Source organism: Cottoperca gobio, chromosome 21, assembly GCF_900634415.1.
Source record: "Cottoperca gobio chromosome 21, fCotGob3.1, whole genome shotgun sequence".
NCBI classification, from domain to species: domain Eukaryota; kingdom Metazoa; phylum Chordata; class Actinopteri; order Perciformes; family Bovichtidae; genus Cottoperca; species Cottoperca gobio.
Window position 1 is genome coordinate 101,812 of NC_041375.1, and position 15,661 is coordinate 117,472.

The 15,661-nt window shown below is 43.6% G+C and overlaps 1 protein-coding gene across 1 annotated transcript in view; it reads right to left on the reverse strand.

Moving 5' to 3' along the window:
* ndp (norrin cystine knot growth factor NDP) overlaps positions 1-15,661 on the reverse strand; it is a 50,000-nt gene that overhangs the window by 3,686 nt on the left and 30,653 nt on the right. The window contains exon 2 of the mRNA XM_029458940.1: positions 1,565-2,001. Within this exon, the coding sequence (XP_029314800.1) occupies positions 1,565-1,771 (207 nt within the window). The 5' untranslated portion in view covers positions 1,772-2,001. The remainder of the gene's footprint in view (positions 1-1,564; positions 2,002-15,661) is intronic.

Consider the following 15,661-nt stretch of genomic DNA (forward strand, 5'->3'; position numbering starts at 1 on the left):
TCTGTCGCCACTTTCCCTGCGCCTCCTTTTATTCACAACCAGCTGGACGAAGGATCCCAACACATCATCCGGTCACATGAAGCTGTTTCTGCTACAACAGGTGGAGGTGAGACATTCAGATTGTGGCTCAACGCTGTGAGAGTTCTGTGCTGCAACGAGACGTTCTGAAACATTTCATCACTTAGAGAGATGTTGTTTTGTACATCGATAATTGTTTGTCAATTAGTAAATTAATTTCATATCTTTGGGAATTCTTTGGAGTTGGTTGGAAAAAAAAAGCAAGGACATTTTCAAAAGGGTTATTGATGAATCAATAGTGAAGATAATTGTTAGTGTCTTATAATAAATAAAGATTCTTGACCTTGAAATCAGGTCGAGAGACACAAACAGAGCGAACTCGTCTGCTGCTGAGTCGAGCTGGAGCCGACATATCTTTTTCATTTGGAGTAATTAGTTAAAGCCTTCGTTTTTAAGCTTTAATCATTTTTTATATTATTAATTTTTACTTTATTTATTCTATTTGTAAAATTTTAAAATTGCATCGTCCCTGTCAACTAAAATAAATTCAATATCGTGTGTTTACAGTCTGCAGGAGTCCATACCTCTACACACACACACACACACACACACACACACACACACAGTCCTGCTGCAGGTGGACCCGTGTGAACATACTGAGGTGTAAAACGCCGGTTTTCTGTGTCCGGTAATAGAAAGCCTGAGTCACGCTGTGAGTGCGTTCAGCCCGGACTTCCCTGAGCTGCGGTTTGGCCACCTGCTCAACGCACTCAGGACATTAAAAAAAGACCAAAGACCTGATCACTCACGCTAGCTGAACAACTGCACAACAAAGAGAGGAAACTGACACCCTGTTTTTCCACAATCACGTGATCCTCACTTTCTTTACATAAAGTGGAAGTTGTTAAGATGTCCGACACTTAAGAGACAGAAACTTTGTGACGCATCACAAATTCATATCATTTGGTTCATTTTCACTTTTCTCTCTTCAGACCGTCTGACAGCGAGACGTCCACTTCAGCCAAAACTGACTCCCAGCTGACGTGCAGAATATGTCTGCAGCGTGGCCCATGTCCAGCACCAGACACACACACACACACACACACACGCACACACACACACACAGGCTTTTGAGGGGCAACAAGAGTGAAACAAAGCGGTAACCTCCGGGTCTGAAACCTTTGTATAGAAGTCTATGAGAAAATGTTCCTACTACTCTGTAACATCCAGCAGGGGGCGACTCCTCTGGTTGTCTAGAAGTCTATGAGAAAATGTTTCTACTTCTCTCTTGATTTATTACCTCAGTAACATTTGATGAGTTTATGTCTCACATATGAGTGACAGTCTCTGAGTAGAAGAGAATAAAGAGTCTGGTGAATAAATGAAGTTAGTGTTGGATTTCGTTTTATATTTCTTTGGCTCTTTCTTTGCTTTGGAACAAATAGTTTCCCTGATATTTGTAACAAATTAGTTGATTTGTCAGGTGTCCCGGACATGTTACCTTAAACAACTCAATACTAAAAGCGTGTGTGTGTTTCTGCTTTACCTTGGAGTTGCACTTATAAATGGGGTGTGTGATGGTCTCCACAAAATGGTGCCTCATGCAGCGCTCTGGGTCGGTGTCTCCCAGGTGTGGGTGTCCGTTATCGCTGGCCTTGTTGCTGCCGGCAGACTGGACCAGGCCCAGCAGGGTGAAGCACACCAGAACCAGTAGCAGGCCGGAGGGGGGGCCCACAGAGAGGAGAAGTTTCATGATCAGACCACCCTGAGGATGTCCAACACGTCACGTTGTCTGTTTCCTTTTCTCTTTCTCACTAGTTGTATTTCAGGGTCTCGCAAAAAAAAGGGGTGGGGGGTCTTTGTCGCCCTGTTGTTCCTGCTAGTACAGCGGAGGTTCAAGGTCAGCGAGCTGTAGGGAGAAAGGGAGGAGGAGGTTTGCTCCGTCGGGCCGCTCCATCCCCCGCTGTCTGGATCCACCACAGTCTGTGAGAAGGAGACACACAGGAAGGCATGAGCTGATAAAGAGACAATGTGTGTGTGTGTGTGTGTGTGTGTGTGTGTGTGTGTGTAGGCAGCATGTTTTGTCTATTAGTCAATTGTATATCCAAGGGAATTACGATAAGTGCTGTAGAAAAGATCACACACTCCCCTCTGTGTGTGTGTACAGAGTTACCTCCAGACTCTCTGAGAGAGAGATTTCCGCCAGTTTTTTGGTGATGGACTGTTTGATGAGTGTGTGTGTGTGTGTGTGTTGGTCTCCAAACCTGGCTGCCTACTTTGTCTCCTTTACTGCACACCCACTCACAGCACACACATGTAGACACATAAGTCCTGGTGTTACAGAGGAGAAACCTAAGCCACGCACAGACCGCCTGCAGCCGGCCCGCTCCCCTCCCCAGGACTGACTTTTCATTAAAACAAATCGCTCTCCCAACAAGCCCTCATGACTGCAAACCCTCTGCCAGTCCCGCAGCATATTGCACGTGTATTTATGTAGGTATTCTTCATAGTTGTATTGTCCTCCTGACAACAGGGCTGGCTGAGGTTTGCCAACAGGACACGTGTTGTGAGTCAGGGTGAGGTGAGGGGTCAGCAGGAGGAAGGAGCCTAATGAGCGTTTATTTAATATTCTTACTACTGTTAACCTACAAATACAAATAATGGTTCAGGGTTTATCATCTGGAGATGTCTGTAAATGTACATGCATGACTTTGATTTGAGTAGCTTCATTGATTGCACTAGTTACTCTGGAATATTTGTAATCCTAAGAATTTATGCTTGATTTATATTTGGGCCAGTTTCCAAACTGAACTACTGATTTAATCCTCTGCACCATAAAAACTCAAGACAAGGACGCAGTAATGTGTAAATATGTAATCTAAATAAATGTACATTTAAACAGGACGTCACTTTAGCATTACTTCCAAAAATTAAAATGGTATTGCTTTAAAATGAGCTGGAAATGTCAGATTATGTTGACATTTCTTTGACATCTTTCACTTTTAGGCTTTTATTTTAATTTGAGATATTTGTGTTATTTCTCAGAAATGTAAAATCTTTCCAGATTGCATTATTATTATTAAACTACATTCAATCAAGCGTTGGTTCATATGTGTTCCACATTATAAACAGATCATATATTAGCATGCTAACGTTAGCCGTTTCAGTTGCAGGGGAGGTAACTAAGTACATAAATGTACTTAAATACAATTTAAAGGTACTTGTACAAATTATAAATCAACTAATACATTTTTTAGAGGAAATGCGGCAGGTTTTTGTACACAAATAAAACGTTTTTATAATATTTCTTCCCAACCCAGAACAATTATAATGAAGCTACTCATCAATATATAAAGTAAGTTAGTAAACTCCTCCTTTTCTCCTAACCCTAAACCCCTAACCCAACCCTAACACCTAACCCTAAACCTCTAACCCCTAACCTAACCCTAAACCAACCCTAACTCCTAACCCTAACTCCTAACCCTAAACCCCTAACCCTAAACCCCTAACCCTAAACCAACCCTAACTCCTAACCCTAAACCCCTAACCCTAAACCCCTAAACCAACCCTAACTCCTAACCTAACCCTAACTCCTAACCCAACCCTAACTCCTAACCCCTAACCCTAAACCAACCCTAACTCCTAACCCTAAACCTCTAACCCTTAACCCTAACTCCTAACCCTAACCCTTAAACCAACCCTAACTCCTAACCCTAACCCCTAAACCAACCCTAAACCCTGACCCCAATTCCTCCAGCTGCAGCATTAAAGTGATAATTATTATCCAATAACTTGATATATATGATTCATTCTGCAGAATAAGTACTTTTACTTCTGCTACTTTATGTACATTTAGATTCTAATACTTGTGTGTAGATGGTGCAGCAGGACTTGTGTACTGTGGTGTTACTACACTTTACTGTGTGCAACATTTCAAATGAAGTTCCCTGGCATTCAAGTCAAAATCGAGGCGATCGTCTGACTTACAGCAGCTTCAAGTAAGTTACAAACTTCTGGATAGACGGCAAAACAAGAGTCACAGGAGAAAAACATGTGAAATGTGTGTTTGGCAGAGTTAAAGCAGAGGAAATGAACTAAATATTGCATTCTACCAAAAGCTCCCTCTTAAGCATCCATCTTCATCGCTGCATGACTCCACATTGATTTCCTCATTTAAACTGAAATCACAGGATGCATCAAGTTCACTGTAAACTCTCGTACGCCTCCTCCCTGCAGTCCTCCCGTTCCAGCCCGATGTTTTCCTTTCTAAGGGGAATCATTTAACCTTAACATTCCTCCTGAGAGAAATCGAAGTATCATTTGGCCTCTTAAAATAAATACTCCCCGAGATGTTTTGTTGGCCCGTCGCACATGTGCTGCAGGGTTTACACAGCAGACGGCCCGGTGTTCTCGGAGCAGCAGGCTTCCTTATACAGCCAGCACCCATCAGCACCTGCAGCCCTGCCAGCCGTACCTGGCCGAGCGTTACAGCGGGGGCTGTTATCCCCATCTCTGCTGCAGGTATCACTATCTGCATCATTAGGACGCTTGTCGTCGCCATTACACACTCAAAGTATTTAGGAATGAGAGTGTAGATGCATGGATGTAGTTTCTACACACAAATCTGCTGTTGGGCCCCTTATCGACCCCCTGGACCCCCCTGGACCACCCTCTGTGCACTGTGCATGTGCCCCGTGGCCTCAAACTTCCTATTAAGTACAGTTGATACAGCAGACTACACATGGCTGCTTCATTATATGTCAAGAGACCCAAAAGAACAAGCAGCTCATGTGATGGAATAATACGAACCGGCCGCAGGTCAGTTCAGTCTGTGGTACACATTATTAGAAAGTTGTTTTTAAGAAATGCATGACATTATAAACCGTCATTCAAACGAGATTTGGGTAGAAAGACATCTGTATTTTTTTAAAGCTGCTATGAACAATATTCTTATAATAACTAGGGCCGGACGACAGGGCTTAAAAATACAATCTTTAAAGTGATTTTGAAGTCAATATTAGGAAAATATTCTTTATTATTAAGTTTGATAAAATTATTAACTCAATTGAAATAAAAAATGTCTCTGAAAATGAGTTTGCAGGCGGTAGTTGTTTTTGTTTATTTATATATTTTTTAATAATTTAAATTATTATTTTAGTTTATTTATTTATTTGTATTTATTATTGACCAATAGTCTGAATGTCTAAATGTGAAATCTGTCAAATTTAGCAGATTATCGAATTAGCGGATTATTTTATTTTGAAATCAGTTCTTGGTCGCTTTTATTTTGAAGTCAGTTCTTACACGCTCTTACCGTAGAACCTAGTATATAATTTAATAGCTAGTTTGACCGTCATTTCGTAAATGGACTTTTAGCCTCTTTCAGTAAATTGTTTTGGTTCCAGGGGCCGCAACTTTACAGTTTCGGTTCACTCTCACGGCTCTCATGGCGTTGCGTTCGGCCGCAGCAGGCAGCTGCTTTTAGAAAAATCTCTACAAACCCCACAGTCCAGCACTAACCGGCAGACAAAGGTAGCGTCCAGCTGGTGGACTTAGTGGAGCATTTAGCAGCTAAAGACAGATATTCCCCTGCGGAGTTGGTGGAGACCTAAAGCAGAGCTAAAAGAGAGAATACTGAGCCAGGTGTCCTGAGACACGACTGCACGTTAATGCAAATGTTGCTGCATGTCTGTTGGATGTCTAAATACAAAAACATTTGCAAACTAGTTTGCCATATCGACTTAAAAAGTGATAATATGTCAGTGCTGGTTTCTGCTTCCTCCTTCAGGGTGTAAAATCAACTCTGCACATGCATTGACTTAGTTTTTCTTTGGGGCCCTATAGGTGTCCGTCGCCCAGATGGTCATCCAGCTTTGCATGGAGGGATAGACAATATATATATATATATATATATATATATATATATATTATACAATATAACGTTGTCCTCCTCTAAACTCTAAAAGGATTTTATAAAGTGAAAACATGTTAAATCAATTCAGACCAAACATGAGAATGTATCTGTATTTATGGTCACACAAGAAAAAACATCCTCAGCATCTCCCCGTAAATCACAAGCCCCCACTAGAACATGTGTTTTTGTTAAACAGACAACAGGCCGCGGCCCCTCTGTGAAGTAAAGCAAAGCAAACAAAGATAATGACCAGAGTGATCCGCCTAGTAAATACCAGGACAAGCCAAATAAACTTTATTTCACCATAAATGCATTTTTGCTCGACAGCCAGCTCTGACCTCTCTGGTTAACACTTAGCGGAGCTCGCCAGACATTCCCACCACATTACCTTCGTATGTGCAGACGCTTTATATTGATTGTCATCTGCCTGTTATGCAGCCAGCTTTAGCTCTAACGCCATCGCTATGCACACAGGGACATCCCTCCCAACGAGGTGACTACACTTCATGATTACGGCCTCTTCTGGAGCCTCATGCTGGAGCTTTGAGAGCCGGTGATATCAATACATAGCTATGAATGGCAGCTGGCGCAGATAATCGGGGCTTTTGGGATAATATATGGAGATAGAGTGTGAGAGAGTTCATTACTGCACTGTGAACGCTTATCTGTGTGTGAGGCCGGCTGTAACTAAATACAGTTACTCAAGTAATGTACTTAAGTACACTTTTGAGGTACTTATACTTTCAAATTCCTGCTAAAATATTATACTTTTTACTCCATTACATTTATATGACATTATTTGTACTTTAGATTCAGATTAATAATACAACATATAATGAACAAATGATTTGATGTATTATATAGATTAAAATAAAACTTTATTGATCCCTTGTGTGTATATATATATATATATATATATATATATATATATATATATATGTGTGTGTGTGTGTGTGTGTGTTTAAAAAAGCTCCTTTACCAGCTGCAACATTAAAGTAATGAATTAATGCATTGATAGTTATAATTCAATATGTTATTAATAAACTTTACTGTAAATTCTCCTTTAACAGGGCTCAGCATCAAACAAATAAACACATTTAAACACATTTAAATACATTTAAACACATTTAAATACATTTAAACACATTTAAACACATTTAAACACATTTAAACACATTTAAACACATTTGAATACATTTAAACACACATATAATACGTACAATAGGATTATAGGAAATTTGGTGAGGGTGGCGCGGAGAGAATAAAATATTTTAGTTTTGTTTTAAAGATATTTTTGTACATTTTGATGCTAATAATTTACTTAAGTAACATTTTGAATGCAGGGATTTTACATTTGACATACGTCCTCCACCACTGCTGTAGGTTGAAGCAGAAGTAGGTTCGGGGGGGTTTGGTGCAGAAAACCTGCCCTGGACTCAGATTTATAGAGCCCTGGGTGTTCACAAACAGCAGCTGGATCCCCCCTCCCCCCCCATCCAAGTATAATGAACCCAAAACCGCTTCGGTCCGCGTCTTTCCTGGATCTGTCGCACGACCACATCATCCACTCAAACTCTCTTTCTGATCCAAATACAAAAACAAACTCCATCTTCCTCGTACCCCTCTGTTGCACCCCCGATCTGAGCATGTGTGGGAGGACCGCTGGATCACAACGCACCCTGTCACCTTGGGTTCTGACTGTTTTCATTAAGTCATTCATTCTCAATTACCCATGAAGTCTCCGCTCGATTAAAGTAAACAACTTCTCTTCACCACTATTGTATTGCAGATCTGCTGCTCCATCCAGTAGAAACTGCACACAGAAAGTCAAAGTTTCCATTTGACGAGGAATGTTTTGGAAAGTAAAGCCGTGTTATCTCTGTTAGAAACACATTGAGGAACACGGGCTGGGACAGGAAGCTTTTTTATTTTTTATTTTGAGACGTGACGGCAAAATAAAAACAAGAATCAACAGAAGAAAGTTAATTTGTAGTTCTAAACACATTTAGTTTTTACACACTCTTCGTCTCTCGCACGACGTTCTTCCTCTCCTACAGCGTCCATTACAATTACATGCTGATGATGATTATGCAAATGAGGCGATGACGTCATTTAGTGAATTCTAGCTACTCTTAGCTGCTTTCCTTACTGAGGAGTTGGCAACACTGCTTCACACAGAGGCAGGCTGAAATGCCAGATTTTATAAGTCTTAGCATGCTAGCTGATTAAGCTAATCTAAGTTGGTCTCCTGTGCTTCCCAGTGAAGCTATACGCAGGTGAAAACACGTGTAGAAGACAAAATGCTAAATAAAGGAACAACATTGTTGTAGTGAATGTAGAGCGTAGAGTTAGTAAGTCCTTGTACAGAAAGGATCAGTTGCTACTGAAGACAGTAAGCTAGTTAGCCGGACGAGCTAACGACTGTGCCAGACGATAAACACAGTGTGACACTTTTGTATTTTCTGTTTTGGGACAAAGACCCTCCAAAATGTTTAGAGGCAGAGTGCCGCTCTCGCTACAGCCCCATGCGAACCTCGGCTCGTAGACAAACAGAACTTTAACATTTTGGCACAACAACCCAAACATCTAAATGATTCTCTTTAACTGTGGAATTCTTGCTGCTCAAAAACTAATTAGAAAGCCGAAGCTGGAGGCCCACGCACGGGCAGACGGAATTATAACACAGCATGCATTACATGTAACTACACACATATTAAGTGACCTATCTCTACATCTGCATTCACTGCTTATTAAAAGACATATCACATGTCATAGGGCAAATCACATTTAGTCAAATCCGCCTCGTTTCTGTAGGTACAGCTTGAGCAGCATCGGCAAGGGGCAGCTCGTCTACAGACGGGCCCGGTATCTGCGAGAAGATCCAGATCTCGGTTAAGAACATTTGGGGGGTCAACCCACAGAACCACAATATTTAATCCCTCCTTACATACCACAGTCCCTCCGGGGCGGAGCTTTAGGACTTTGGGAGTTATGAGATGGTGATTCAAAGCTTAAGGTGCGCACATATTGTGATGTCTCCCTTACAGGCTACACACACACACACACACACACACACACACACACACACACACACACACACACACACACACACACACACACACACACACACACACACACACACACACAGACACACACACACAGACACACACACACACACACAGACACACACACACACACACACACACACACAACACACACACACACACACACACACACACACACACACACACAGACACACACACACACACACACACACACACAACACACACACACACACACACACACACACACACACACACACACACACACACACACACACACACACACACACAGACACACACACACAGACACACACACACACACACACACACAGACACACACTCACACACACACACACACACTGAGGTAAAGTGGAATGAACAGAAAGTAAATAAGTTAATTTACTAAAAGTACTGTAGTTAATTACACATTTGAGATATTTCCACTTTAATATACAACCCCATAAGACTGACAAGGAGCCATTCTAGTCGAGCATATATACTTTTACTAATTGATTATTTATCCCTAAAGATTCATTTGCTTTTAAAAAGCAAGGATGTGTTTCTTTGGAGACTCAGATGGAAGGTAACGTAAGGTTTTACTGATTGTAACAATACTTGACTGATTCATTGATTGGCAGTCGCAGCCAAAAACGTCTTCTCCTTGGAAATACAGACAAACTGACGTCATTCCCAAAAGATCTTGAAAAGAAAGTCACAAGGAAGACTTAAAGTGAAACCCGTCCGACACATGAAGCCCCCCGCCTGCTGCAGCCATATGTTGTGTAGGACAGCATTTCTCAGTGCACGTCACCACGTTTTGTTCTGAGCAGTGGGGTGCATGTATAAATATCCCCTGCCCACCTCACTTATGGGTTTTTGTGTTCCCACACACGCACACATATGCAGATACAGTACACCGGGGGGGCCGCTGTGCTGCTGCTCTGGGGCTGTGAACATTGCTGGTGTGTGATGGCACACGGGCTGAGGAGCCAGATCTTCAGAGGGATCCTCCGCTCTCTCGCCCGCCGGCCGGCCGGCAGCTGAGTACACAGTTGTTGAGCAGAGTCGGGTCTGTCTGCGGTGGCACCGGCCGTTACAGAGCCCCCGCGCCGCGCTCGGAAAACAGGTGCATCAAAGGACACCAGATGAGGGGGAGTTAGGGAGAAATGACAGGTAGAGTGGGGGAAGTGTAATTGTTTGAGCCATCATGAATACCTTTCCCCGTCCCTCTCGTCTTCTTTCTAACGACATCATCACACTCCTCTCTGATTTGCTCCAGTGCTTCACCCCCCCTCCTCAACCTCACCTCCCTCCATTGTTTCACCAGCTTTTAATAAACTAAAGGGCAGATTCCTGACTGCAGGGGGGGGGGGCAGACCCACAGACCCACAGACCTGTCCTCCAGCCACACACACACATACAGTATATGCACACACACACACACACACACACAGTTTGGCATGCAGAGTGCCAAGCTCTTCCACTGTCTACTGACGCCAGCTCCTGAAACACACACACAAACTTACTCTTTCCTCTCACACACACACACACACACCCTCTCTTACCCTCCCCACGCGCCAACCTCCTAAAAGCTAAGCTCCTCACTAAATATATCCCCCCCAGTAAAGATAAGACAAACAGTGTGGATTTGAGAGCAGTTCACAGCCAATGACAGGCAGCCATGTGAGCTGGAGCTAAGCTTGTGTTAGCTTTACAAACACAGAGACAGAGACAGAGAGGACAGATTTGTCTGAATACTCTCAGATTCCTATTTCTTTCTGATAAGCTTTGATAGAAACAGAACCCCTAATCGTGCTGGATCAACACACATGCACTTCAAATCCTAAATATTCCTCCTCTGTTCTCTGCATCCTCGTGAAAAAAGAACAAAGTGTGAACACAACGAGCTGCAGGCTACAACCAGCGCATGAAACCAGATCAATCCTCCATTCAGCTCCGAGCCTGAGGAGCGAAGAAATCATAGGCGTGTTTTTTTTATCGCGCTGGACCAGGTTTCTCCGGGCAGCAGAGATCTGTCACATGCTTGTCTGGCAGGGCGGCGTTGAGGCTTTTCTCGATGGCCCGCAGTTCGTGCAGAGCATCCATTTGTCAGAAGCACATTCCTGCGGCGGTGAGACATTGTGAACTGCCTATCGAAGCTTCAACACTGTCCAAATAAATACGCTCACAATGGGCCCTGTGTGTGTTTGCATGTGTGAGAATATGAAACATGAGAGCGCACACACAGAACCAACCATGCACTGCTCTGCCAGAGCATTGCTGTCTATCTGCACCTGGCTGAGTGTGCGATGTTTCAAACACACCTCCTACTCCTCTTCCTCGCCTTTCTCTTCTCAAAACAGCTCAGAGGTGACTTTTAGTCTGAGACACTTTCTTTCTGTACAAACTGTTTCTCATCTGGTGTCACTGGAAGTGGAGAGGGATGTCTGGAGGCATGTCTTGATCTCTTTCTCTGTTTCCCCCTCTCGTGTCAGACTCTCTGTCACTCTCACCTCCTCCAGCCTTCCTTCTCTCCCTCTCACACATCTCAGTTTCATTCTGTTTCATCACCGTGTCCATCGCTGGCTCTGCCTGTCCTCCGATGGTCCACTGTTCCTTCTCTCTCTCACATGTTATTCCTCCCACTCCCCCCTCTCATTATCCCCCAGTCTTGTGGAGTCACCTCATTTTTCATTTAAACACCTTCTCCCCTCTCTTTCTCTCGCACGCCTCTCCTTCTCAGTGAGATGGAAGTGGTAGCTGGCCTCCTCCTCCTGCTTCTACCTACCACAGACTCTATTATATCTGTCATCATCTCCTTCTAGCATAAGCCAGCAGCCTCAGGGTCCAACAGAGCGGGCCAAGTCAATCATATACATAAACGCACGCACCTGTAAAACACATACATCCAAAGTTATTCACAGCTCTGGTACATACACTCCCTAAAAGCTCAGCGAGCTCCACTATCCTTCCAGCTTTGCTGTCAGTGCCTGATTAGCAAATCCAACGGCGCCAACACAAACATGTTTCCTCCTATTACACATCTTGTCACACTGTTTCCTAATCACAACCACTTGCAGTTTCTGGACACGTGTGGAGCAGAACATACCTGCAATAAAAGAGGAATGTGCACCTGAGCCTAGGGATGTGCAGCAATGGAAAAAGTGTGCAGAAGTTAACTCAACACTGTGTGTGAGTCGTGTATCATGCAGCTGTAGCTGCGTGGAACTGCACAAACGCACATGCAGGCAACGTTAGTATACGGAATTAATATCAACTGCTTGTCAAAAAGTAGCTAAAGAATAGAATGTGTGTTATTGGCTTGCTTACAAAGGAAGGCAGGATGTGTGCTTGATCCTGGGTGTGTGACAGAGTGGTGGTCTTACCTTCATCCGCCCGCAGCGGACAGACAGCAGAGGTATCCAGAGAGGCCTCCTGCACAACACGGGATGTGTTCTTAAACTATGTTTTCCCAGCCAGCTCTCTATATGATTTCTGGTCCCAGAACAAAGATAGTAAAAAGTGTATGAAATTGAAAGTTGGGTTTTAATAGAAAGGCTGGAATGTTAGAGAGTCGGGGAGAATGCGAGAGAGAGGAGAGGGAAAGGGAGAGATAGAAGATGCGGAGAGCAGGGGGGAAGAGCGGAAGGAAGAGAGAGGAGAGATTGGGCAGAGTAGAGTAGAGCGCAGGAGGTAAGGAGCGCGACAGGGATATATAGGCGACATTGCGATTATGTATATATATTTACTCTTCTCTCTTCTCCCTGTTCTCACTATTTTCTATCTCGATATCGTAGCCGATCGCGAATAAGCGACGATCAGATGCGAGCGATGGAAAGAGAGAGTAAGGGGACAGAGAGAGAGAGCGCGAATATCTCGCTATCTATCTGCTATTCTCTCTCCTACTCTAGTCTCTCTCTCTTCTATGTCTCTCTTTCTCTATATTCTATATCTCTATCTATGTATCTCTGACTATGTGTACTCTCTAAGCCTACTCTATCATATCGATATCTTATCTCATTATCTCTCTGTATCTCTCTATCTCTCTATACTATACTCGCTCTTCTATATATGATCTCTATATGTAGGATCTATCAGTTACTGTTATCTAAGATACTAATCTAGACTATATCTAGCATCTCTCTCTTAGTATATCTATCTGTCTCATCTATCTATATGTATCGTTTCTCTCTCTGTACTATAGATCCTTCTCTCTATCTCTCTCTCTGTCTCTATTCTCTGTCTATCTATCTCTCTCTATGTCTATGTCTCCTTATGTATCTCTATCTCTCCCTCTCTGTTTTTTCTTCTTCCCCCTCTCTCTCTCTCTCTGTCTCTCTGTCGGTCCTCTCTCTCTCTCTCTCTTCTCTCTCTCTCTCTCTCCTCTATATATCTCTATCTCTCTCTATCTCTCTCTCTCTGTCTTGATCTACTCTCTATCTACTCTCTCTCTCTCTTCCCTCTCCTCTCTCTCTCTCTCTCCTCTCTCTCTCTCTCTCTCTCTCTCTCTCTCTCTCTCTGGTCCTACAGTTACACGCTCCCACTTTTTCTCTAACAGGGAAATCACCAGAAAGAGGGAGCAGCCTGGATGCTCTGCCTGTGAGAACGGTCGTCACATGTGGATCGTGACACAGCAATCGTATATCATACGCCCTCTCTCTCTCTCTCTCTCTCTCTCTCTCTCTGTCTGTCACACACACACACACACACACACACACACACACACACACACACACACACACACACACAAATGGCAAATGGTAATTCCAGCCCTGGACGGTTTCTGCTCTGGCCATCAGGAGAGCTGACCAAAAGCTGCAGTCAGTTTTACGAGGTCAGGGTTATAAAACTGTTAGCACATTTAGTTTATTTAAAAACAACTGGCCCCTGTGGCCTTCCTCTTCACGCGCTTTCTCCCACCATGACATGAGGGGTGGGGGTGTGTGTGCAGGTGGGGTGTGTGAGGGGGAGGAAGTGAAACGCAGTGCAGACTGTGTGTCCTCCACCTGCAAGTTACAGCTATATGTTGAATCATAAGAACGACACAAAGCATGCTCAACTTCACTCATCGTGGACGCTTTACAAATGTTCAAAATGAACAGGTCATTACTCAAACACTACACATGAACCTTAGCAAAAGAAGCAATGCATTCATCACTCACTTTTAACAAATATACAGGACCCAGTGGGTCGGCTGTTAGTGGGAGGCACTTGGTGAATTCTTCATTTTTGGATTATTTGTCTACATCTGTAAACAATTACGTGACGGAGCTGTGCAACAACAACACGCAGAGTAAACTGTAACGACCTCATCATCCTCACACGGCTTAACATAAAGACAGACAAGTCTATAAACTTTAACGAATGGAAAGCTAATAATGAGGGAGGCATCGCGGTGACCCTGACACGAAGAGATCTACCTTCTCATACAACATGACGTCAGTCACTTTGCTTCTCCCTCTGCGTTTCTGTTTAAAAACAGAACGAAAGGAGCAGCGTGATATGAAAAGCTGATGGCGAAGATATAATCCTCATCCCATCATCTAGTGCCAAAGGACTGAGGATGCATTCTTTCAACATGCCTCACACAGACAGGGGGGGGGGCACAACTTGACAAACTCTTTTATAGCCTGATTAACAAGAAAAAGGAGGTCAAACTGTGGGAACAATGAGGGCAATGTCAAGATAGGTGAAAAAGAATAACATGAGCTGTGTGAGGCAGCTGACAGCATATGTTCAGATACTCATTTGTATCAAACACACACACACACACACAAACACACACACACACGTCCTGGTATGCAGAGTGAAAACTCTCGGGGGAAATAAGGGGAGCAAGCACCACACTAAGTAGGGCTTAGTGGGTCAAAAGTTTAAGAAGCACAATTACCTGAAAGACCTCGGCTGACCCCCAAATTTCTCACCTTCTGTTCTCTCACACACACACACACACACACACACACACACACACACACACACACACACACACACACACACACACACACCTTTGACAGAGGCGATTTACAGCCGGCAGCAGGAGAGGGTGAAAACTTATACGCCACCAACAGGCTCGTCGAGAGAAGGAGAGCGAGGGTATTTTGATTACACTTTCAGGCGTTGTAAATGATCACCGCTGTGAACAGTGTCAAATGAAAAGGCCATAACTCACCTGGACAGAATCTGACCGCCTCTGCTTGGCTTACACAGCTTGTGTCCACATGAGAGGTGGTGACAGCGAGTGAATGGCTTCAGATAATGTATCATAATATCGCATTAAGAAAATGTTCAGTGAAGCCAAATGTGAATCCCATCTGCGGAGGGGAGGAGGGAGGGGCGAGAGGCAGGGAGCAGGGGGAGAGCCGGGAGACGGAAGATAGATTGAGCAAAAGGAGGCGATCCACCGAGATGACAAACCACCGCAAAAGCAGCTTTCTGATCAACTTGTTAAAACGCTTTCATTGTCTGCAGAGAGAGTAATGTTGTTGAGAGGCTTCTTAAGATTCTGATCAACTCTTTTAGTCCCACCGCTGTTTAACCTGGACACAAGTCCATCTTAGTGATGCGTCAGTGCCTGGTGAGCACTTTGGAACAAAGCCTGTGGCTGTTCTCACCAGTGATTATGCTGCAGGTCAGTTTGCACTAGGGGTTAGTAAGTATTCAGATCTTT